Source organism: Trichogramma pretiosum, unplaced genomic scaffold, assembly GCF_000599845.2.
Source record: "Trichogramma pretiosum strain Unisexual culture from Peru unplaced genomic scaffold, Tpre_2.0 scaffold25, whole genome shotgun sequence".
NCBI lineage: Eukaryota > Metazoa > Arthropoda > Insecta > Hymenoptera > Trichogrammatidae > Trichogramma > Trichogramma pretiosum.
The window spans coordinates 1763403-1789638 of NW_019641621.1; the positions used below are offsets into that span (position 1 = coordinate 1763403).

General features: G+C 33.9%; 1 protein-coding gene across 1 annotated transcript in view; it reads left to right on the forward strand.

Moving 5' to 3' along the window:
* The first annotated feature begins 6380 nt into the window (after positions 1–6380).
* LOC106651126 (protein unc-79 homolog) overlaps positions 6381–26236 on the forward strand; it is a 73393-nt gene continuing 53537 nt past the window's right edge. The window contains exons 1-2 of the mRNA XM_023458853.1: positions 6381–6456; positions 16538–16657. Of these exons, the coding sequence (XP_023314621.1) occupies positions 6435–6456; positions 16538–16657 (142 nt within the window). The 5' untranslated portion in view covers positions 6381–6434. The remainder of the gene's footprint in view (positions 6457–16537; positions 16658–26236) is intronic.

The window sequence follows — 26236 nt, forward strand, 5'->3', positions numbered from 1 at the left end:
ATGGACATACTATTTATTTTATTTACGCAAGGCTCTAAGAAAGTTGACATACTTGGTTTATCTTTCCCAAACCAAAGTCCACAAATGATGGGATGAGAGAATCTCACATTATGTGGCAACTCGTTTATCACTAACTGAATTGGCCACAGAGCAAATTTAGAACTTTCAAATACTGGAGCTCCGTCAGAATTTATGGAGAGCGTAATAAAATTATTTTTATCTTCTGGAGGGAGAGAGCGAAATAGATTTTTTTAAAGCCGTCCATCAGTAAAATCACGAAGTAGATCATTGTTTTGCCATCTTCTTTGGCAAATATTTTCATAAGATTCACTGTTTTCATTAATCAAATTACGTATCTCATTTTCAACTTTAATCATAGCGAAAAAATCATTGTAGCTCGGATCCTTGAGAGATATTGAAATATTGCATCTTCCACATACAAGACTTCGATGAATTTTGTCGAATTCACCTAAATAGTTTTCGCATGTATGGCAATAACCATAAAAATCAACTATTTCACTTGAATTAAATATTTTATCTATTTTGAAACGAGTATCTGGTATTACAGGGGATTTAAAGAAAGAGTTGACCAATTTAGCGAGATCGACAAATCCAGTCATTGGAAGCGAGTTAATTAAAGAGTACTTCAATAAGGCATACATGATTTCGCTTTTGCTAACAACGATTGGTGCATCGATTATTTCATCAGTGTCATCTTCGTTTAGAAACTTACGAAGACCCGGAAATGGATCAGGTTGTTGTTCATTAATTTGAACGTCTCTCATCATCGCTAACATATCTTCACCATCTGCATCAGAGCTAGGAATACTATTAATTTCGAAGTCGCTGTAAGCAGATTCGTCACTACTAGATTCTTCTGAGATATGACAATTATTCCTGATATGTCGTGCCTGAAATCAGTATTTAATAATAAAAATAAAAAACCTGCGACATTATTTTGTAATAGGAGTTGATTAAATCCATTTTTTATTGTGGGACGATGAGTTTGAACCACATTTTTTTTCATGAATTAATTGTACCATTTAGAATGTGATACTCACAGCCATTTCATCCACTCGTATATAATTGTTTTGAGCGCTATCATTTGATTCAATTTCATCATCATTCATTGAATTTTCCCCGGATGATACATTTGAGCCAGTCGTAACATTGCTTGGTGTTGGCGTGGAGGGAGATGATGATAATCTGATACTCATATCATGTACTGAATCCATATTTTCTGAATCTATAGATTCTGAATCAACATTTTCAGACTCTGTATCTTCTGAATCACCAATTTCAGAATCTGTATCTTCTGAATCGTCAATTTCAGAATCTGTATTTTCTGAATAACTATCATTAGAATTTGAATATTCTAAATGAATATTTTCATTGAAATTTTCAATTTCTGGATCAACATTACAATTCTGTCAAACATGTTTAAAAATATCAATTAAATTATATATCATCAAAAAATATTTATAATTTTTAGTTTTCCGATTTATTATTATATGAGATCGACTGAACTTAAATAAATAAAAATTTTAAGTATTATATATTGTACGTACCTGCCACAACAGTAACTGTTCATGAAGTCCTAACCTGGGATTATTTTCCATGATTATTTATGAAATAATAAGTCTACAATTTTATTTGATCAGCCAAACCAAATTTGAATGATAAAATATCTTGGCGCTGTTTTTATATAACTGTTGCACTACAATATTATGCACAAAAACTCACAAATAACAAAAATTATTTGTAAACGTGTTATTTTCAATCATTTACGTTATTCTCCTATTGAAACACAGTGTTACCTTCGTGCTCTGCAGTTATAAATTTCAAAACTTTTTGTACACTAGCGCTCTTGTGGATGAATTCCAAAACCCTTGCAAATTTTTTCATTCTCCGCACAACGCTGTACTTCGCCTAACCCTATAATGCGAACTGTACCATATCATTGAAAAATCGATAATTAGTGTTTTATTTGATTTCCCGTGATAATAAAAGGAGCCTTTCAAGTGAGTATATGGAAAATTTTCAATTAATGCGCTGAGTTACAATCGGTTTTAATAAATTATGTAAATTATGCACGCTGGTTACGTCAAATTATTCATTTGAATGACAGAATATAACCTTACTGCAAATGTTGTATTGCATTGTACATTATTATTTCATTCTACATCTATACTATCATTCATTCTACAGCTTTAATTTTCATTAATTTGAATAGTTCTGTATTTCAGAGATGTCTCAACAATGGGCTGCTGTTCATGTATATGGAGAGACTGGTAAAAGAAAAATTCAAAGCGTGACACTCGATAAGGTTGAGGATTACGAACAACGACAGCTCAGAGGAGAAAAGAACTTTTGGACATTGATTAAAGATCCAACAACAGGATGCGATAAACGATTAGTGACTGAAGTCTTGTGTGTAGGCAATTCTCGTGAGGAAGTGGAAAATAGATCAAAAAGACCTCATCTCAGTAGCAAAAGATATAGTGATGCCTTTCATGAGATAGATAATGAAAAGCAACAAAAGGAAGTCAATGACTTGGGTGAAAGTGTTGCTGAGAATGAAAGTGTATCTGTGAGTGACAAGAACCATCAACCAATTACTTAAATTGCTCTTCGCTTCGATGAAGTTGAGGAAGATATTTTTGCTGACCTGGGCATGGACATGTTTTCTGATGATAAATTTGGTGCTGCTGCTGTCAACACAACCGCTTTTTCAAATTGTTTTGATGGAAATAGTAATGAAACTCAAACAATCAATGAAAATGTTATTATTGATGATTCAAGTAATGCTGTGACTATGGAAAAAAATGAACCAACTTTGAAAAATAAAAATAGTGTTAAAAAAAATACGGTTGAAAATACTAGTAATCAAAACAGTGATTTATCAAAGACTGTCGAAAAACTAAAAGAAGCTCTTCAAGGCCTAATGTCAAAACTCTGAACTTTTAAAACGATTAGAAGAATCCAATGCCGTAATAAAGGAACAGCATAATATGTTACTTCAAAGAGAAAAACCACGTGCATCAAAAAATTTATTCAACATCTCAGATGACCAGGAGCATGATAACTCGGTTTCAGAATCATGTGAACTATTGCCTGTCGAGCACGCACAAAAAGTTGCATACAATAAAGTTCAAGAGGCTGAAAAGAGAAAATCAACTGAATCACCTAAAGTGCCAAAGAAAATAAAAAAGTCTCCAGAAAAGATTTGAGCCCCAAGAAAAAGACTAAAAAAAATACTAAAAAGAATAAGAAGAATAAAAAATCTAAACAAAATAAAAAAAAGCCTGTATCGTTTGATCCTAAGGATTACGCTGAATATGAAAAAGTATTTAGTGGTCAGTTTACAGAGTGGCAAAGTTGTAACGAGGAAACAGGCGAATCAATAAAGAAAATTCATTTATTGTGTGGAGTTTCGGTTACAGTCGATGAATGGAACGATATTTTTAATATAGATCTTAGCCCAAGTCAATTCGTACAAAAACTCTCTGTGGCCATATGGACTGAAAAAATTTTGAAAAAAAGAGCCTTGGATACTACGCGCTTCAAACAGAATTCAAGTACATCTCCCAGAAAACCACTTACACCACGAAAAAGAACAGCATTACATGTATGCTACTTGAAATTTCTTAATTTAAAATACCCAATCTTGGATCCTAAGAATGTAAAAACGGAGAAAGATAAAAAAAAACTAAATTAATAAAGAAAGAAGAGGGTAATTTAAATAAATACTTGGGTAAACATATCTATAAATTAGTCTCTGCTGAGATGAAGCAGAAATCCAGTAGTGATGAAGAAGATGAAGATTCTGCAGAATCAAGTCCTGATTCAAAATCTGACTTCAATTCTGATTCAAATTCTGATTCAACATTATAATTGGTAATTGGTTTGCATTTCGAAAAGTAATAACATCATTTTTCATAGTGATAAATATTTTTTTCTTTTTCAGAAGCTTCATAAGATTACCGACTGTACGGCTGTACGAAAAAACATTCAAATGTAGTAACAGCGGTGAAAATAGCAGAAGCATCACTACATAGAAACTCTTTTTTGATACTACAATATAATTACAATATTTTTTATACTTATTTAATACTACTATAGAGTTTAATAGTTTTTTCATATGATAAAAGTCATAATAATATTTCTTTAGGTTATTGAGTCATGAGTACATAATATTTTTTTAAGTAAATAAGATTAAAACATGATAATTAGTATAATTAATTATGGAACTCATTTCATTTAGTCAATTTGCAGTATTGTAAAGAATAATTAAGACCTTACAAAAGGTCATATTAATATTTAATAATTTTGTTTAAATTTCTTTAGAAATTATAAATACAAAGTTCCTGATACGATGTTATGATTGTAAACAATTAATATATTATTTTGTGACAGATTTATAATCCGAAGGTAATGGATTCCTACCGCCTTATAGATTTTAATAAAGAATTTATATGTATTTGTTATCAAATTGTTACGATTAAACAATCGAAGGTAGTAGTTCCTACCGATTTATAAATTTTAATAAAAAATTCAAATTGTTACTATTAAATAATCGAAGGTAGTAGTTCCTATCGATTTATAAATTTCAATAAAGAATTTAACTATTTTGTTCGATAACAATAATTATTTTATTTTAAATATCAATAAATTACATTAAAAAATGCATCATTATTACAACATATGCTTCAAAATTCGTAAGAAAAATTCACGACTTTCCGCATGATATTCACAATGATGCCATTGTGATATCACCGGGACATCACCAGGATATCATTAGCATATCACCGATGATATCCCTATGATGTCACAAATGATATCCTGGGGATATCCCGATGATATCAAAAGTGACATCATTATTCTAAGCCGGGGAGGATCAATTGAGGTATAGGAGGAGTGTGAATTGAGGAATAAATGAGGTATAGGAGGAGGGTAGGAGGAGGAATAAAGAGGAGGTACGGGAGGAGGATCACTTGAGGAGCAGTTATGAGGATCAAAAAACACGTAAAAACAACACTTTAGAGGCAAAAAAACACGGTAAAATGCTACTTTTCAAAAATGAGGATCATTGAGGAGGTTGAGGAGGTATACCAATAATTGCGAAAAAAAAATTTTTCCTTAGCATAATATGTATATAGGCAGATATATATTCAAGAAGGTGCTGTTTAACCCATATTTTTTCATTTCGATTCTTGTCATTTGATCCTAAGTTAACTTGTTCAAACATAATTATAGTTCTCATAAGATTCAAAGAAAATTATGTATTGTTGTATTGTCGATAAGAAGATAAAAAAGTACCAAAAATTAGTAATAAAAATTTGTTCATTTATGAGATAAGTATTTACTTTTATAATCGGTTAAAAATAAAAAAGTATTACACTTTAAGATTGTATGTTATGTTTGTAATTTGAATAATTATATAATGATTAATTATGTAATAATGACAAATAAAACATTTCGATAATAAAACTAATAGTGACCCTTATTGCATCTACCAATATATTGGAATATTAGTATTAATTTTCATGGTAACTGAAATATTACTTTTTTTTGGATAAATATTAAAAAATAAAAAAAAAAAATTAGTAGTAACATTAAAAAATTTTAAATATTTTCGAATAAATTTGAATAAATTTGAATAAATTTGAATAAAAATGTTCCAATTCATACCAAAAATATTTGAAATTATTTAATTTATTTTGAAATAATTAAAAAAAAATTTTTTATGCAATAGTATGACGAAAAATGTCTTTTTTCGCACATTTTTTAGTGCGCAAAAAGCGTTTTTGAGCACTTGTGTGCGGTAAAATGCCCCATTTAATTTCAAATTGATAATTGCTATGCAACATAGTAGTAACACACTTGTCATAATAAAGATTGTGATTGGCTGTGATGATGAATTTACGATTAATGAGTTATTTGTGATTTGTCATTTATTAGGTCACAAAAATTCTTAAAGTCAATTAGGATTTGCTGTCTTTGACCAAAGTATTTAAGTCATTGCGGTTTAGCTGGAAAAGTTTAAGAATTTGCCAAACTTTAGTTGGCATTGGTTCGTATATATGCATAAGTTATGCCCTGAAACCGGATTTTTACGGTAATATAAATAAGTTCACGCAAAACCATAATTTTATGGGTTATTTTAGACTACTGTGAATAGAGAGTCTCGTATAATATTTTTAGGCATTTACTTGATAATTGTAATTCTATTTTTGTGTAATATAATCCATAAAAATGACTGAATCTGTTAAGCTGGCGTATCTAGCATAAATAATTTTTGAAACGCTAATGCCAAATGCGCATCAATATGTTACATATTTTTTAGATCTAGAGCTCTGCTCTTGATAATTGTTATGGTTTTAAAACCAAAAATACTTTCGTTATAATATTTATTAAGAAAAATTGTTGGAATAATGGGAACTAAATTTGCATCATGTAAGTAATTTGAAAAAATATTTGCATATTCATTGTGTAGAATTCTGAAAACATGAAAAATGATTAGATTCATACGAAAGCTAAAATTTTTCTTTAACGTTTGAAAACATGTCTGTTTGTTTTTATTTAAAACCAGGCTGAGTTGATCTCCATGATTTATGTTTTAAGACTCTTATTTAGTTATCAAACAAAATAGAATCTGGATAACTCCAGAAGCCGATAAGTGTATGAATATTTTAATATTATCATGAAACATATTGTTCAGAAGGAAATTTCACATTGAATTTAAAAATTTTAACACTTTTTCGCATATGATTATATAAACTTAGAAAAGACATTATTTTTTGTTAATGAAGAATACAGTTGAAAAAAAATTAAAACTTTTATAATTTTGATGTATAACTTGCATTAATTCTTAGATGTTATTGATCTCCCTGTTAGAACTAAATGAAACGTAAGAACTTTTTTAAAATTGTAACACGAGGAAAAAATGTGTATGGAAAAACGTATAAGATATCAAAAATTGTGATCGTTCGTATATTTTTTTAAACTTTTTTTAACATTTTATGATTACTCACAATGTTTTTACGTCTTCGATCTATGAATTTATTTTTGCGGGCGATAACATAACATTTGAATCCTAAAAACATAATATTTTGAATAATTTTTTATATTTATCTTTAGTATGCTGTCATGAATCTTTTAGAAAAGTCTATTTCTCTGAATTTTTTATATTTTTGTAAATTCTCTAATTAATAAGGCAATTGAAATTATTATTTCGATCAAACACGAAAAAGGATCTTAGAATCAATTATTTTGAAAGTGCTTCATGAGCATACTAAAGGTAAGAAACCGCTGCCAATTTATTGTCAAGAAGCTTCCTTTAAAGATGGTTTTTTCTTATTGTTAACATTAAAAAAAAAATACAATTTCTTTTCCTGCCTTGTGATAGAGAAAGAGCAAAGGTTACTTTAAAGAATTCAGGTAAAGACCAGTCTACAGATTTTGTTATAGTATCAGAACAAAAAATAAATTTTATGAAATTTTTTTTGAAGATATAAAAAAAAAAGTTAAAGAAAGAAAGAAAAAGTGTGTTGAGTATTTTTTCAATTTATCCATGATTAAATTAAGTTGGAAATATTAAATATCATATAATAAACTGAAAAAAAATTTTTTATCAAATTTAAAAAAAATTTTCTTTTTAAAAAAAATTTTATTTTTGCAAAAATTCTTCTCCGTCAATCGAAAAAAAATGTTATGGGCTTCATTTTAGTTACAGTTTGACAAGAAATGCAATTTAACTCAACACCATTCTCTCGTACCGTTTTCCAGATAATGCTCTACACGCGTTACACACACACACACGTTACACATACACACACCCAAAAAAAAAGGTTTTAAGAATTCAATCTAGCTTACAAATATGTTAACCGTTAACCAAATTGCCCTACAAGGTCTGGTTCAAAAACTCATATTCGAACCCATCACATAGCTTCCTCTATGGATACGCTCGTGCACTAACCTCACTTCGCGCTACCAGAAAGTGCGACTCATGACTCGGAAAAAGGGTCATAAATTTGAACTTAACACAGAGCTATAAAATGTTGTATGATACTCGTGCCATGGGGACACTTTTCGGCCCAGCTACTTATGGCACTTGTATCGTGAAGTACTATTTTGCATTTTATAGGTATGATAAATTTTCATTAAAAGACAGATTTTAAATGCTTTATAAAAGTTTCTGAAAATTGATACAGGACATTTTTTTAAACTGTTATCTATAAAATAATAAGCTAATAAATAAGCCGTGGTCAGTTTTTCAAGTCTTAAATGAATATAAGGCGTCTTAATTGAGCCAGACAGTCATGGAATCAAATTGATCAAAAATTGGATGCTGTTGATTTAAAAAAAAGCGGTTTCTGGCTTCAAAAAGTGCGTTCAAATATCTGAAAAAAAAGTGAAAAAATTTTAGAAAAAGTTTTTGCATTCTAACGCCTTATATGAATTTTCAAAATTGTCAATGATTTTTTCTGAAGGCCTGAAGCACTCAAAAAATCTGAAAAAATTCAAGGTTGTTTGAGTTGTTGAATAATATTCTTGTGAATTTTTTCAGATTTTTTAATCGCTTCAGAAAAAATATAGATAGTGTAACATAAATAATTATGGTAACACAATTATTATGTATATTTGGCCTTGAATAACCGATTGTTTCGAGTCCACCGAATTAACGTACAATAACTCAGGAAATCATTGTGCTATTTTATATTCTCTCTTATGTGGATAATATTATATTTGTTGGGAATAGGATGTCAATTCAACAAAAGCAAAACTAGAACGTTCATTGCTTCTGTTACCATGACTAAGCATTAGGAAACATTTGATTGTATATAATTAGTCTCAATATAAGAAAGAATAACTAAGAAAAGAAAAGTGATTCTTATTCTAAGAAGAAGAATTTATTCAAACTTAAACACTTACATTGTCGAACCTATTGAACTTGTCCTTGACACAGAGAGAACTGGGTTCTGTGAACCTTACACTTTGAACGTCGGAGAACGAGAGAGAAGGACTTGATCAATCATCATCAGTAAGAGCTCAATCATCCTTTCCAAAAAGTGAAAGGTTTTCTTACTGGTGATTGTAGCGCCACTATATTCGTCTGTATCAAGTACTGAAGTGTTTGATTCAAATTCAGGTTCATATGATAAAACAGTCACTGTTTTATCGTACAATTTCATAATTTATTATTTATTATTATTATTAGCATTTATTTTATCTTAGACAAAACAGAAGATTTCATTATGATTGAATTGAATTATTATTATTAATCATTCATACCGTGTGTAATATTATCACAACTTCGAGGCTGCTGATCATACTAATCGTAGGGTTGCATATGTAAAGGCGTCGCTTTAGAGACTTGAGTAATCTTTCAAGCGACGTCCCATTGCATAATACCTCATTTTACTATATGTCGTAGCGACATTACAATAGAAAATGGACGTTTATAGGGGAAAAGGGGGGTAGAAGGGGGAAGGGGGTCCTAAATTTTGGGTTTGGCACTTTTTTATCATGTACTATAATATACCAAAAGCGCGTCAAGATCGGTGACATACGTACGGACGAAAATTTAAAAAATTATTATTTTGACCCATTAGTTGTTTCTAATGCCCTATAAGTTATAGCTTAAGTAAATACGTTAAAATACAAATATAAATAAATAAAAAAAGCGCAACATTGCATATTATACCATTACATGGTATTGTTAAGAAGTTGTTGAATCTCACTCGAAGCCATAAACATTGCATTATTGTCAAATCATAACGTTTTAAAGCACATAATTTTAATACTAATGGACATTAGTACTTTAAATCATTGTCTCAATGCGAGTACAAGAGGTCTGATAATTTCTTATCGAAAAACTTTTTAGTGTCAAATTTAACAATTTAAATACCTAAATTGAGTTAGTTTTTATCCTTGAGATGACATGTCCATGGGACATGTTAACTGAGTGTTCTGAGTCCCAAAAAAATTTTTAGAAAGATCCATGACCCTCAGGTGAAAAGATCTCCTTGTGAGTATCTAAATCTGCCCAGCTCGTTCAATTTTTTAAATTTTTTCATAATTTAATCGTAAGTAACCGAAGTAACCATGCTCATCCAACTTATTTTGTTTTCGATAAGTATTAACAAATGCTCAAAGCTTTTTAACTCCATTCCAAATCCAACAACATTATATATTGACTTTGAAATATTTTAACATAAAAAATATCTTGAACTGGGATAAACAAGTGTTCAATCATGTAAATAAAAAAACATGAATATTGAATGTTAACATTGAACTTTTTATATTGGATTAAGATTCATAGGATTTATACTAGAGGCAACCCCAGTTGTAGAATGCTGAGCAAATAGAAAATTTAAATTCAATATAACAACCTAGTTGCTGACAGGACTGTTGCCTTGATTTTTCATTCAGATGCATACGCAGGATTATTTCCGTTAATTATTATTAATTAATAATATAATTAACAATATAATTAATAATATATTAATTATCATTAATTAATATTATATTATATTATTGATATTCTTATGAACAATATGCAAACGATGAAGATATGAGTAGTTATACGAATGGGTTATTTTGTGTGTTACCTCCCACTTTCCCGACTCCGCTTTCACGACAACCATTTTCACGACAAGTATTCTTTCCGACGTCGATCATAAAGAATAATGACAATGAATATGTAATAACAAATTTATTAACTTAAAAAATGAAAGTATCTATCAGAGATTTATAGTGTGAGCCAATGAACGAAGATATTTCTCTGTCGAAGATAGTTTCATGCTGAGCAATCCATTTTAGTTTTGGTGCTCTTTTTATAGCGCGTCCTAATCGTATCTCTGCTATGCATATCTCCACATCGGCCTGTTATTTTTGGAACTCCCTCAGTGCACTGTACAAGTCTGGATGGTGTTTGCCGACAATTAACCCAAAGCGATTGTGCCATCCTTCACTAACGTTATTTGTTTTATGAGTCCCTGCTAGCACAGCATCATACTGATTCCATAACTTTATAGGAGAACGTGGAGGTGTAGCTTTCTTAGGACGTCTTCCTCGAACTGCTGGAATGCCAATAACATAGTACTCGGAGAAGTAATTGAAGACAGTCTTCAGTGCACTTGGAGCTTCTTTTTTAAAAGCTTTAAATGTTGGCAACACATCGTCTACGGGAACATAAGCTAGGGCCATCATCATATGTACAAAATTTGAAATACTTGTGAAAATGGTTGTCGGGAAATTTTATTCGGGAAAATGGTTTTCGTGAAATTGGATTCGGGATTTTCGATTGTCGGGAAAAATACTTGTCGTGAAAATGGTTGTAGTGAAAGCAGAGTCGGGAAAGTGGGGGAGGGGGGGGGGCTATTTTGTGAGTACGAGTGCTGGTTACGCTTGCACGAGAAGAGAACTGTTTCACGCAATTTCTGGGGAAAAAGCTTGGCACTTGCTGCACCCGACATTTTATGAAATACTATGCAAAAAGTGCACAAATAACGAGCATGATATCTCACAAAATATCAGAAATTTTACCGCTTACCAGTGTTCAAAAACGCTTTTTGTGCACTAAAAAGTGTGTCCAAAAGGGGGTTTTTCTCTTTACAATTGCATAATAGTTATTTATGCAATAGTATGACGAAAAATGTCTTTTTTCACACATTTTTTAGTGCGCCAAAAGCGTTTTTGGACACTTGTGTGCGGTGAAATGCCCCATTTTGGACACGGGTGTGCGGTAAAACGCCTCATTTTAATGAACGTATTTTTCGCCTACTATTGCATAAAATTTTGTATGCAACACGTGCCCAGCTTTTTGGGCACTTGTTACATAAATAACTATTTTCGCACATTTATTAGTGCGCAAAAAGCGTTTTTGGGCACGAGTGTGCGGAAAAAGACACGAGTGTCGACTATGCCAGCACGTTGATTTAATAATTTTCAAGGGTACTAAGAATTTTCTCTGAAACAATAACAGTTGTAGAATTGAAAAAATATTTTATTGCTTCAAAATTTTGCATATATTTCTATTTATTTGAATAATATCTCTGATTGGCCGAAAATTGGATGGTGACCAAGCACATTCACCCTCTTTCAGATATGTTAGATGTTTTGGATGTTGATATGACCTCTGAAATCCCAGCCCTCTAAAGGTTAAATGTGTTAGATGTGTTAGCTTTTTCAATGATTTAAAAATTGGATGAGCTAAAAATTCTCTTTCAGCTCGTGCCATCATCGCTTATTTTTTTAAAAAGCCATTACTGCACCCGTTGAAGAATATAATATTTTTGTTATGCGTATTCTGCAAATATAAATAAGCATTGGAACATGATTAAATTGGGGTTTTTGTACAGGTATTGTAAAAATTAAATGATTTAGTATCATTTTACCCAGTCAGTACAACCCGAAAATAACGAAAATTCTCGAAGAAGTTTTTACAGAGGCCAGATCGGTGACCTGGTGCACCAGGTCGACGGAATCCGGTTCTACACTTTACAATCAGTCACTACGATCCGAAAATAACGAAAATTCTCGAAGAAGGTTTCACGTGGGCCAGATCGGCGACCTGCTGCACCAGGTCGATGGAATGTGGTTTGACACTTTTTACACATTCAGCACAACCTAATAATAACGAAAATTCTCGAAGAAGTTTTCACAGGGGCCAGATCGGCGACCTGGTGCACCAGGTCGACGGAATGTGGCAATCAGACCTTCGGCTGACCACCCTCAACAACCCTTAAAAATTTTAGACCATTCGGTAAAGTCGTTTTCCAGAAACCGTTGTCACAAAATATGTCAAAATCTACCGAGCTGAAAGGATAAGAGACTTCGCTTTGCTCAGCATTAATAAAGAATAGAGAGCAGCATAACAATAGAGAGCGCAATAGAGCGCATCAATCTATTGTGGCCTATGTGGTTTCATTTTGTTCGATAGCCAATTGGCCATCGTCGAATCCAGAAGCTAGACATAAGATGAACATTAGTTACTCGTGTGTACAATTTTCTAGAATGTAGTAATAATTTTGAATCATTTTCCATAAATTAATTTCACTTTGCGATATGCGCAAGTACCTACAGTTCGACTTATATCTAGCTTTTGGTTGCTACTATGCCCAATTGGCTATCGAACAAAATGAAACCGCATAGACCACAGTAGATTGAAGCTCTCTCTTGGAATTCTACGACAGGTAGCTTAGATGTGTCTAACGCTTATGTAGAGGGTCCTTACACTCCCTGTCACTGTACTGAACTATTTCTTAGTATCAAACTGAACAAAATACTTTCGAATAAGGTATTAAAAAGTTTATCATGTGTTTTATTGAAAAAAAAATTTTTTTTCCACTTTTACAGACTAATACTGTAAATGAAAACTGAAAAATAATTAAAAAAGTTGCTACATGATGTAACGGGTGCCACTCAGGGCTAACCGTGGCTCGTCTTGGTTTTCTTTTTGCTGAAGTGTTGTCGAGTAGTATCGAAATAAGTATTAGATATTTTTAATAAATAAAAAAAATAAATTATAAGGTATTTATTCAAGTACCAGTCACTAAGATGACGCCTTATCAGTAGCCAAATTTATACAATATTAAGTTAGGAATACAATCAATAATAATACTCAATTCTACGACTCTAATCTATTTTACTCGGCTTTATAAGACTCTTTACGGTGGGTGCGGGTATGGGTTCGATGGATTTTGATCGCGACACGATATGAGAGAGAGCACACTCGGCAGATTTCGATATTTGTAAATTTCGACTTACTCGGCTGCTTGACAATGGCTGGACCTGGGTAGATACGGCGATGATTTGGGCAAACAGAGGTCGGCTACACTCCATTGTCCTCACATACAGCTCAATGATACTTTTTCAGCTTCCCAAGCATATTCGTGCCTGGTCAAGGCAGAGTTTGTAACTCTGCCTTGTTCGTTCATAATAAGACCCATCATTAGCTAATAAAGCCGTCTTCTTGATCCACAGTCTTGAGATCAATCACCTGATCGATTGTCAGATGTGTGCGTGACTCAGCTGATCCATACGCATCACATAGCCCTATTCGTCTCGCTCTCGCGTATACTCGCTCGACGCATTGACTCGCGTATATTTAATTGTCACGGGTAAGGAAAGAAATGGAAGGGTTTCAGCCACACACCGGACTCTGCCATGAGCGTATGGCGCAGTAACACGCCACCATTTTACAACGACGACAAAAAATAAAAAATTAATAATTACCTTGAAAACCGGACTCCAACTGCAGCAAAGTATTTCAAACTCCAGCGAAACGAATCACAGAACTGCAAGAAGAACTCCTCTTATAAAGTGAAAGAAGTGAAAAACCAAAATCATAAGCTCAACGCAAAAAAATCTCCCGGGTGCAATAGCATTATCGGTATAACTATGCAGCAGTTACCAACAAATGCAGAGCGATATTTACCATTCTATTCAACACCTGCTTGCGACTCAGAATATTTCCCAACCAATGGAAAGTCGTCCAGATTATACTTATCGCAAAGCCAGGAGAACCTCCCAAAAGCGTATCTTCTTACATACCTATAAGTCTACTGCTTGTCTGCTCCAAATTATGCGAGAGATTTTACTCAAGAGATTGCAGTGTATTATAGACAAAAAGAATTTAATACCAGGACATCAGTTTGGATTTCGAGAGAAACATTCCACGATTGAGCAGGTCAATCGACTAATTGTCAAAATACGAGATGCTTTTGAAATGAAAGTTTTTGGACCGCCGTCTTCCTACATGTAGCTTAGGCCTTTGATAAAGTATGGCATGCAGGCCTTCTTCACAAAATTAAACAGAATTTCTTAAGAAATCACTTTCAGATGCTGAAGTCCTACTAATAAAACAAACCTTTCCAAGTAAAAGTCAAAAACGCGATAACCAAGCTTCACTACATCCAAATCTCGCTGCGCTTGGGCCGTAAACTACTCCGTACTAAATAGTGTCCCCATGGCACGAGTATCGTACATTATATTACATTTATATATATTACATTTTTATTGTATATATTTTATATTATATTTTATACATAACATTTATAGCACTGTGCTAAGTTCGCATTTATGTCCCTTTTTTCGATTCAAGAGTCGCAGTTTCTTGTAGAGCGAAGTGAAGCTAGCACACGAGCGTATGTGAGTGTGATGTGAACGCAGTGGTGCAAGAATGTGCTACTTAGGCCACAGAAAAGCGTGCCATAAATGTGCACTTATACCACGCAGTTCTATAAATGAATATATAAGACTAAAGTAAGGTTCAGACACAAGACTATTTATTCTAAACGTAAGCTTAAGGGCAGTCATACACCTATTCACTCCTCTTTGTCATTTGTTTGATATAAATCACAGTTTAATGGCAATCTACATTTTCAACATAATATTGACATCTTTAAGCCCTAAAAAATGTGAAAAAAGTTGCAGAATAGGCCTTTGCATCTAAAAATAGCTCATTTTTGCTATTTTAGCCTTGCGGCACTGTGCGCAAGGTTCAGATCAGAGTTTTTGAGGTAGGTGTTCCTGATAGGTCTCCAAATCTTCAGAAAAGTATCCTTTATGGGCTGAGTTTTGTAAAATTTTGATTAGAGTTATAAAAAAGTTTGTATGCCAACAGATGTGAAAAAAGCAAGATATAAAAAAAATTTATAAATGTTTTTGAGCACATATTGAATAATAGAATTGATATGAAGATCTAAATCAAAATTCCACAAAACTCAGCCCATAAAGGATACTTTTCTGAAGATTTTGAGATCTATCAAGACCTCCCTCAAAAACTCTGATCTGAACCTTGCGCACAGTGCCGAAAGGCTAAAATAGCAAAAATGAGCTACTTTTAGATGCAAAGGCCTATTCTGCAACTTTTTTCACATTTTTTAGGGCTCAAAGATATCAATTTTATGTTGAAAATGTAGATTGCCATTAAACTGTGGTTTATATCAAAAAATGACAATGAGGAGTAAATTGGTGTATGACTCACCTTAAAAGTAATTACAAGAGCTAGTACAAAAGCTTACAAACTACAAAGAAAGAATAACAACGTACGTATATTTAACAGTTTGAGAGAGAATAACAACGTGTGTATATTGTGTGTTTATTCCGATGAAAGTCTGTAACAAGTGAATCGCTGACGCTTCCCGCTCCAAAGCCGGGCATCGGGAGTGTTTGGCACTGGTCTACGATGCCATCGGTTGTGGCGCGCAGCGTGACTGTTGAAACTTGCGTGTACTTCTTTGAACGCAGATAAAAAAAAGCGATATACATGGGCTCACTGTCTAGAATTGTCCCGGATTTTTCTCTCAATGTAGCCAAACAGTTAATGTACGATCGGTATTGCACTACTTAATACTCAAAATTGTGTGAGGTTTGAAATGTTCGTAAAACTTGTTTCGGAAAATCACACTTGAATATACTTTTACGAATAATTTATAAAAAATAAAATAATCAATGAAAAAATTTAAATAAAAATAAGTTTTCACACAGTTTTAAATCTTCTATTAAATCATATCTCATTTAATTTCAGATTCTTTAAAATTAGCATCTTTACATGAGTTTTATCAGAGATTACTCTATGGCACCCAACCAGTACCATCAGGAATTGAAATATCAAATACTTTAAAGTTTTTTACGCAATCGTCTCTTTGTAAGTATAATGATATAACATGCTATTTTTTTCTGAGTAGGTAACAAATTCATTTCAAAGCCAAACTACGAATTACGTGATATATATTTTTATGACGACGAAATTGATTTTGGATTCTTTTTTAAGCTAACACTCTAATGTATAATTTACCGACCAATTTTTTTAGACCTTGCTGTACAATTTTATATGGAGTGAAGGAGTGGTAGCAAGTCTGCGAGGTTTCGCATTGATTTACCAACAACGTACACTGACAATTTCAAATAGTGCGGGCTGTGCGAATACTCAAAAAAACTCGACTCGTCGAGTTCGAGTTTTTTCCTCGAGTTCGAGTCGAGTACTCGATTTTTTGAGTACTCGAGTTTTTTCGGGTGCCCCCCTTTTTTTCAAGTACTCGAGTTTTTACGGGTACTCGGATTTTTTCGGATAATCGAGTTTTTCAAGTAAATAACTGTTTTAAGGGGGGGGGGTATGGTGCTGATTTATCGTTTTTTTTATAATTTTTTCAATTTTTTTTTTACTAGTTGAAAAAAAAAAAATTTATTTTTACAATGTACATGTGAAAGTACATGACTTCGAGAGTATTTTGTGAAAATTTCATAAAAAAATTTTCATTTTTGGACCTTTGAGAGCAAATCTACGGAAAAGTCGTCAAAATTCTGGTGAGGAACGTAACTTTTCACAGAATCATCTGAAACTAAAAATGCAAAATTACCTTATCAGTTTATGAGTTTTATCAGGTACTGACGTAGAGTTTTTTCAATTATATTGATTTTTCGAATTATGACGTAATTTTTAACGTAAACAAAAAAATTTTCGGAAAAATCGAAATATCTCGACGTCAGTACCTACTCAAAGGGTTTATAAAGAACTGTGCAAATTTTCAAAAGGATCGGTTGAATACTTTTTGAGTGACGTTCCTCACCGACTTGAAAAATGTCATTTCGAGGAATGGCAGTTCAAAGATACAACATTATACGTCAAGATTTTTCAAATCGGTGAGGAACGTCACTCAAAAAGTATTCAACCGATCCTTTTGAAAATTCGCGCAGTTCTTCATAAACCCTTTGAGCAGGTACTGACGTAGAGATATTTCGATTTTCCCAAAAATTTTTTCATTTATAACGAATTTTCTGAACAAAATGAATTGACGTGAAATGCCACATATGGCATATTAGTAATCAAATTAAAAGTTCAATATTTTCGTTAATTTTCCTCAGATTGGGCTGAAATTTTCACAGAATACACTTGAAAGTATAAACAATCAAATAAAACAATAAAAAAAAAAATCAAAATTTTTCGAGGTCAGGACCATACCCCCCCCCCCCCTCCNCCCCCCCCCCCCCCTTAAGTAAGTAACTGGTGAATTCACAGTCTCTAGACCACCTCCCTTTGTGTGTATATGCTTATAAGTGTGATATTCGCAGTGGATTAATTTGGAAGAAGAAAATGATTTAATAATACCACACTTCATCACACTTATAAGCTGATGTATGTGTAAGTTAAGGCGCCGGTACGCGTCGACGATTGATCAATTTGTAAACAAACGCGTGCGAAAATAAGAGAAAGGGATGTAACGATTTTAGTTTGTAAGCACAATTGAAATAAATTTATAGCAGAGCTTCTCGAGACTTCGACTCGAGAGCAGAGAAATTTAACCGTCTCTCTCTATATTATTTCCGAGACCCGTCCGTCTTTTCCCAGGCAACATCATCTCCGAAGACCGAACCGACTCTCAAGCTAGCTCTCATCAAAGCACGTACACACAAAGGGAAGTGGTCTAGAGACTGTTAATTCATCATTTATTCATTTAAAATTTAAATATATTGCGAGTACTTGAAAAACTCGACTACTTGAAAGAAACTCGGGAACTTGAAAAAACTCGAGTACTCAAATTTTCCCGACTCGACTCCAACTCGACTCGAACTCGGCGAGTGGATTTGGTGGATGTTAAATAATTTAGCTAGGGTTGAGAATACCTCACCAATTAAATTTCGGCCCATATCTATTCTTGCTGTCTTTGGACAGCCGAAATGACAGACAAACTCGTTGGCGAAAGCTGAGGCTATCGTGTCGGCCTTGACATCGGGTAACGGTATTGCTTCGGAATATTTGGTTAGGTTACATTGCAGGGTTAAAAAGTACATATTTCCAGAGACCGTGAGTGGTAGGGGCCCCACAATGTCCATTTCGACCACTTGGAATGCTATGGTCGGGATCAGCTCGGTGACTAACCAGCCCATCCGAGTGCGAGAAATTCCCCAGGAGATATTCCAGCCCATACGAAGATACCACCCAGTGACTTATACGAATGAGTTCATTCTTCGCTTTTCGGTGACGCTCTTGCTGGGCTCAATTCTCCCCGGTGACTATCCTGCCCATCTGCAGCTTTCCTTTAGTGATATATGTATCTGTAGGATAAAAATAATTATTTAATAATAAATATTGATTATTATTCGGTAACTAATTAAAAAGAAAGATGAGGTCTTTTTACATCAGGTATGGTTGTTTTCAGAGTGTATTTTTCGTGAAAACTAAGGAAAATACGGGAGGTTTTAGTTAGCGCTCGGCCGCTCAGAGCGATTTCCAGCTTTGCGTGGCTCGCTGTAACTTGTAACTCGCTCTTATGACATAGTGATTTGGCTGGAAAAATAAACGAACACATGTTTTCGATAGGAAATTTTTTCAGCTTTCTTATGGTGCAGTCGGATTTTCTGATAATTTACATTTTCACCAAAAAAAATGGACTTGAAGATCTATTTTCTACTTTTTCTAATGAATATGTAAATTATCGGAAAATCCGACTGCACCATGAGAAAGCTGACAAAATTTTCTATCGAAACTATATGTTTAATAATTTTTCCAGCCAAATCACAATGTCATAAGAGCGAGTTACAAGTTACAGCGAGCCGCGCAAGGCTCGAAATCGCGCTGAGCGGCCGAGCGCTAACTAAAACCTCCCGTATTTTCCTTAGTTTTCATCAAAAATACACTCTGAAAACTACCATGCCCGATGTAAAAAGACCTCATCTTTCGATCGGAACGATAAAAAAAGCAAAAAAAGTGGCGTTTTTCGAGATATTGAGCTCTGAATGTTTGATGACAATTTTCCGGGTGAAAATAGAAAATTATGGGAAATCTAATATCTCCATCGAAAAGCTGAGGAAATTTCCTATCGAAATCACTAGTTAGTTATTTTTTTAAGGTGTGTTTTGATACTTTTACAGCGAGTTAGAAATTGAGTGATTTGGCCAAAAAGTGCCGTGCGGCAGAGCGCTAGGACACTTCAGGAAATTTGCCCCATATATTGTTATATAAATTCTATTTGTTGAGTTTAACATAACTCTCCGTGTTGTAAATTACACGACCTTTTCCTCTTTTCAGGTCGCGAAGTCGAGTTTGCATTTTATTATAAATTTAGTTTATTAGAAGTTAAATAATATTTTTTATTTTTTTATTGGGTTTTATTTAAGAAAGTCGAGTCACTTGTTCGTCAGCCACCAAGAGGAGAGACAGCGGACCACAAGAAATCACAGTATTGAAAAAAGCCCCTTAGGCCTGTTTTCTGAAATAAATTTATTTCACAATTTCAGCTTAATACTATAAATAGAAATATATAATTATTTAAGCTCCCTCCTAGCCATTAAGTTACCATATATATGTGAAATTTCCTGCTCTATGGAATGAAAAAATCAAAAAAGCAAAAAAAGGTTGGATTAGACCCAAAATATCAATTTTAAACTTGCTTGTTATTTTTAAGGGTTTAAATGACCTTGAATGATAAAACTAATATTTTTTTGAAATCGACATCCAATTTTACTCCGAAAAACGTGTTAAACGGATTTTTTCTACGTTTTTTACATACAGGGCTTAAAACAACGATATTTTAAAGTCAAATTTTGAAAATTGAGAACTTTGAAGGTGCACTGAGAGTGATATGTGGACTCGTCAGGGCTGAAAATTAGTGAATTATCTTTCTTTACTACTACTTTATGTGGTTACAATTTGGGAAAGATCCAAGATGGTCGGACCGAAAAGTGGCCCCAGAAATTGTGGAGTGCCCCATATATATTTTTCAATAAGTCAATTTTAAAGCAAATAAGATCGATAAGAAGAATTGAGCGAGCACGGTTCGCAGGATTACCCAGAGATCGTCATTTTGTCGATTGACAGATGTGCGGATGCATCATAAGACTCCAGCTACTTAATGTGTAGATATTTATTATGCGAGGATCGGTCCAACTCTGGGACGTCCCCACGATCGCGTAGAAGCGCGATTAGAATGTACGTTGCGTAAGACTCGAGGAAAAGTTGTAAAAAGGACCAGTCCTGCGTCACGTGTACAGGACATGGTGAAGGTAAATCATTGGAAATAGTCAATATTTTCAATGGTTAAGCTACATCGCAGGAGGCAACGACTTCTTTCGGCCAAGGAGTATTGCAGGCAGTCAACAATGTCACGAGGCAAGCGACATCGCAGGCAGCCAACGACCTTGACAAGTGAAAATACCAATACAAGAATGTGTGTGTTTGATTAGAGCCAAATAATGACCCATGTTCACTATCATCATTATTAAATATTATTGTTTTAAACTATACCGATGCAAATTTTAATATAAAACTACTACCAAGAGTAATCCTCTTTTATGACCACTCTACCTCAGAGAGAAAGGTAAAAAAAACTGATCTTTATTTGTTATAACGCCGTTATCAGCGTATGTAATAGTGCGCATATAAATTATCATTTGTTCAAATACGTGTTTTGTGTTAATTAAATGCATCAGAACGAATGAACGTACATTTGTCACTCCGCAGTTTTAGGAAAAAATCCGTTATTTCATAGTTTTTGTTAAAATTAAATGAATATTGTACATCGACCCAATAAAAATGTATAATACCAATGAAAACTACTAATTACTAAGGTGGAGCGAAGTAGGCGAAAAATTTTAGATCACTTTGAAATAGTGTTCAAAGTTTATCTTTTACACAAACAAAACAACAGCCGTTCGCTAGACTTTAGCAAATGATATTTTCTACTGCAACTAGAACGTCAAACTCCGTTTTTTCGTATTTTTTCGTTTTTCTCGAATAAAAATGGAACTTTAAGCCAAATAAACGAAATAAAACGTACCAGACCCATATAAATTGATCCAACATTTTTTAAAATACAATAACGATCAGTTTTGATTGTTATAGTTACTCCTAAAAACTCTTGTGTTACTGGTATAGCCCCAATAACGACGATTTTTCGACTTTTTTTGCGATTTTTTGTGCATTTTCGATATCGTCCCGAATGCGTAATCTGTAATAAAAAATAAGTCTGAGACCGGTAATCGCTTTGTCAAGAAGTACACTTTGAAGGTACAAACGCTCATTTTGATCGAGCTAGAAGGAAAAAAACGAACGGAGCTAAAACATCAGCTATTTTTTACACTCCTTATACTATTTTTCCATGCTATCGAAAATTGGCACGATCGATTCGTTCAAAAAATTTGAAAAAAAAAACTTCTTATGTACATTAGATACAATGTATAGTAGTTTTTGAGCTAGGAGAAGGAGAAGACTTGAAGAAGGTTTGTGGTCAAGAAAATAGAGACGATTTCATACGATCCACTTTGCAATCTCACTCTCGGATGCCCACGTTTAATACAAAAAAATAATTTGCCGTTGAATGAATTTTGTATATTTTGTAGTAATACAATTTTTAATTCTGATTGCTTAAATTAAACTATGAAATAAAAACTGTATTTTTGATTGTATGTTTTTATATTCATTAACATAATATATTTTAAAATAAAAAAAATACAGTTCTCGTGATAAATTGTCCGATACACTATTTGCATAATAAACTGTGAATATACTGAAATCTAGCCCGGTACGTTTTTTTCCTTACTAGACGTTTAAGACGCACTCCGCGCGTATCAATTTTTTTATTTGTGTTTTGAGGTTAGTTTAAGATTGAGAAATAGTTCAGAAATAGTACGTTTCAAACGCGCTTCGTGCGCGTCAATTTTTTCATTCGAATGTTAAGGTTACTCAAGTACTAACTGTCTGTTGACAGTTAGCAGCACAGGCACTCGTATAGAGTCGGCTCGCGTCGGGCGTCGTCGTCAGTGTCAGCCAATCAGAGGTCGTTCTACGCGCCTTCACTTTTCGGCCGTTCTCTTTTTTATAAGTAGATTGCTCGATCAAAATGAGCGTTTGTACCTTCAAAGTGTACTTCTTGACAAAGCGATTACCGGTCTCAGACTTGATTTTTATTACACATTAGGCATTCGGGACGATATCGAAAATGCACAAAAAATCGCAAAAGAAGTCGAAGAATCGTCGTTACTGGGGCTATACCAGTAACACACGAGTTTTAAGGAGTAACTATAACAATCAAAACTGATTGTTATTGCATTTTAAAAAAGGTTGGATCAATTTATAAGGGTCCGGTACGTTTTATTTCGTTTATTTGGCTTAAAGTTCAATTTTTATTCGAGAAAAAAGAAAAAATACGAAAAAGCGGAGTTTGACGTTCTGGTTGCAGTAGAAAATATCATTCGCCAACGTCTAGCGAACGGCTGTTGTTTTGTTTGTGTAAAAGATGAACTTTAAACACTATTCCAAAGTGATCTAAAATTTCACCCTACTAATTACACGCTACTTTTCAATTTATTTATTTATTAAACAAATAAAATTATTGTCAGTCATAGGTTATTTTATACTGTTTTGGAGCTTAAAAATATATACTTTGAGCTGAGATATCTTTCATCGTTTAAAACAACTATGAAAATTCATTTAAAAGATATTGAGATATTTTATTATACATCACGCCTCCTCCTTCAGAGATCAGATGGTAGTACCCTTGATGTGACCAGTAATACCACACATTCAAAGCAAAAAAATTGCACGCAAATGCCACTGCGTCGTGCACAACGCCGTGGGAGCCTTATTCCTTTTTTGTGTGTCGGTGAAACCACACGCATAAGCAAATACGCGAGTTAACCTCCACAGTGCTAGTTATTCTACTTTACGTAGAGAAAAACATTGTCGAGGATCATCGTTCAACTTCAAATTCACGAGTTGCGGTGCAGCATCGTAGGGAAAGAAAACGGAAATCAGCGGTTCACGGTCATTCTTCTGACTCCATTTTTCCGAAAAAAAGTCCGACTTCAATTTTCGGATAGGTACAATTTTCGAATAATAAATAAATACATAGTAATAAAGATATATAAGTTAAGATAGATATGAAATTAGAAATATAAGCAGCAATGACACGTTTATTTATTAAATTAAAGAGTTAAAGTATTGTCAAAATGTTTTATAAATTATAACTATTTCTTATGTTCCTTAAACTAATCGTAATCATGTGCCATTACTTGCAACTGAGCTTGAAGATTCTCACACTTTTGTTTTGGTTTATTCTTGACTGAACGCCCCAAACTTAACTTAGTGATCATAACTTCGCAATCAGCTTGCTCCTTCTGAAATTCTGTTAAAGTTGAATATAGATCAGGGTGATGTTTATCGACGAAGATTGCAAACTTATTATGCCAGGCTTCATTCAAGTTATTTGTTATATGCGTTCTCGTTAGTGCAGCTTCGTGCTGGTTCGAAATTTCTGGTGGATATCTGGGTGGAACAGCTTGAGTTTTAGCTGTACGTAGATAGCCCAACACGTAGGTTGCTCCGAAATATTTGATCACGGGCCAAATTGTCTTGTAGATATCTTTCTTGATATCGTTTACAATCAATTTATAAACGCGACATACATCTGCAACTGTGACGAATGCTAAAGCCAGAAACATGTGCATCCGTGTACCCACATAATCATTCTCAGGATCGCAGTAGGCTTTTGCCAAACCTTTCTCTTGTATCTTCTTATAAATTGATTGTCCTAAATGAAAGAAGCAGCAGGACACGGGAACGTTAGGGTGAATTTCCATACAAGCATTGATAATCGATTTTTCAAAATCAGTCATGAATCTACGGGGACGACAGTTTTGTATCCCATATTCGTCAGTGGCTGTTTCAACAGCTAACCTCAATATCACCAGCCTCTTGTTTCTTTCGATCGATGGTGCTCACGATCAAAAATACTTGCATAAATGTGGAGTGACCTAAGTAGTATTAATGAAAGATTCCTTATGAGACTGATTGCGTGTATTCAAGAGAGAAACTTACTTTAAATGTACCGTCCAAAAACCAAACTTCACTACGCGTTAGAATTTCTACATCTTTACGTGTGGCAAAAACTAGAACCCTGCTCTCTTCCAACTGACCAGAATCAAAAATTAAAAATTTTTCGTCAGATAGAGTTCTCTGGTATCGATCCGGAAGAGTGTCAAATTCATTTAAAGTTTTGGGGTTTGGTGGTAAATCTTTCCGTCTTGTTCTGCGAATAATTTTTTTCCAATTTTCTCTTAAAGGAAGCTGACTGAGCACGCCTTCGGGCACTGAAGAAAGTTTTGTACGCAGTAATTGGGCCGGAGGTTGCTCTGGGCGTTCAGAAGCTTTTCTTTTCAAGCTTGTCTTTACTTTTTTAGCTTCGCAATCGTTGAAATTCGGGGGATGTGCATGCACTTTCACTTGCAAGAGAACAAGCTGTTCTCCGGGTCCTAGGTTGTTAGTTTTCGCTCTTGAGGTACACGTCTTATCACTGCGCAACTTTATGCACTCCCAGTGACGTTTCTTTCCAATAATTTTAGAGTGGTAAAATTGATAGCTGCTTATTATTAACAATTTCAAGCTCCATTGCGAGGCTAAATAGCTGAACTTAGATAAGAGACTGACCAAGTGTCTTTTTGTTGGCTTTTTCAGCAGCTAGCGATAGTCAAACAATAATATTATTGTTTCGGAGATATTTGGATTATTATGTTTGAAAATTGTATACAATCAGAAAAGAGGTAGTCGGAAAAACGGAATCGGAATAATGTATAATCGGAAATTTTACATAATCGGAAAAATGGCCGGCGTAACAACGGGATCGGAGGAACGGGCGGATACCAAAATCAGCAGTTGAGTCGTTACATCGATCGACGTTTGCACATATCGTGCTTAGTTCAACATCTCGGTGTTGCAGCAGAATTCATGTTTATTAGTATTCTTTGTGTTGAGTATGTATGTTAGTGATGGTGATAATGAACAGAGGCTACACATACTCTAAGAGCACTAAGCTTCGTTATTTATGAGGTGTGCGAGTTATACCTTCACCCTCGAAGAAGCCATGCTCGGTGACAGCAAGAGGTTATAACCTTTCGCAGCGTATGTTGTTATGTTTAAATACGCATCTCGTACGAGATATTTTTCGTCATCACGTCGTCCAGCGGCCCTTGCCCAATGACACGTATATTTTATGTACGTAAATTCGATGCATCGCTCAGGCTCTATCCTAGCGATACGTATGACCTATTCATGCGTGAGCATCTTACGCATTGCGTAAGCACTAATCTTGCAATGCTGTATATTTGATGTACACAAACAATAATGCATCACACAGGCACTAACCTAGCAATGCTATACATTTGATGTATACTAATAATTACAGATCGCGCAGGCACTAACCTGACGATTTGTATAAGGGGGGGGGGGGGGGGG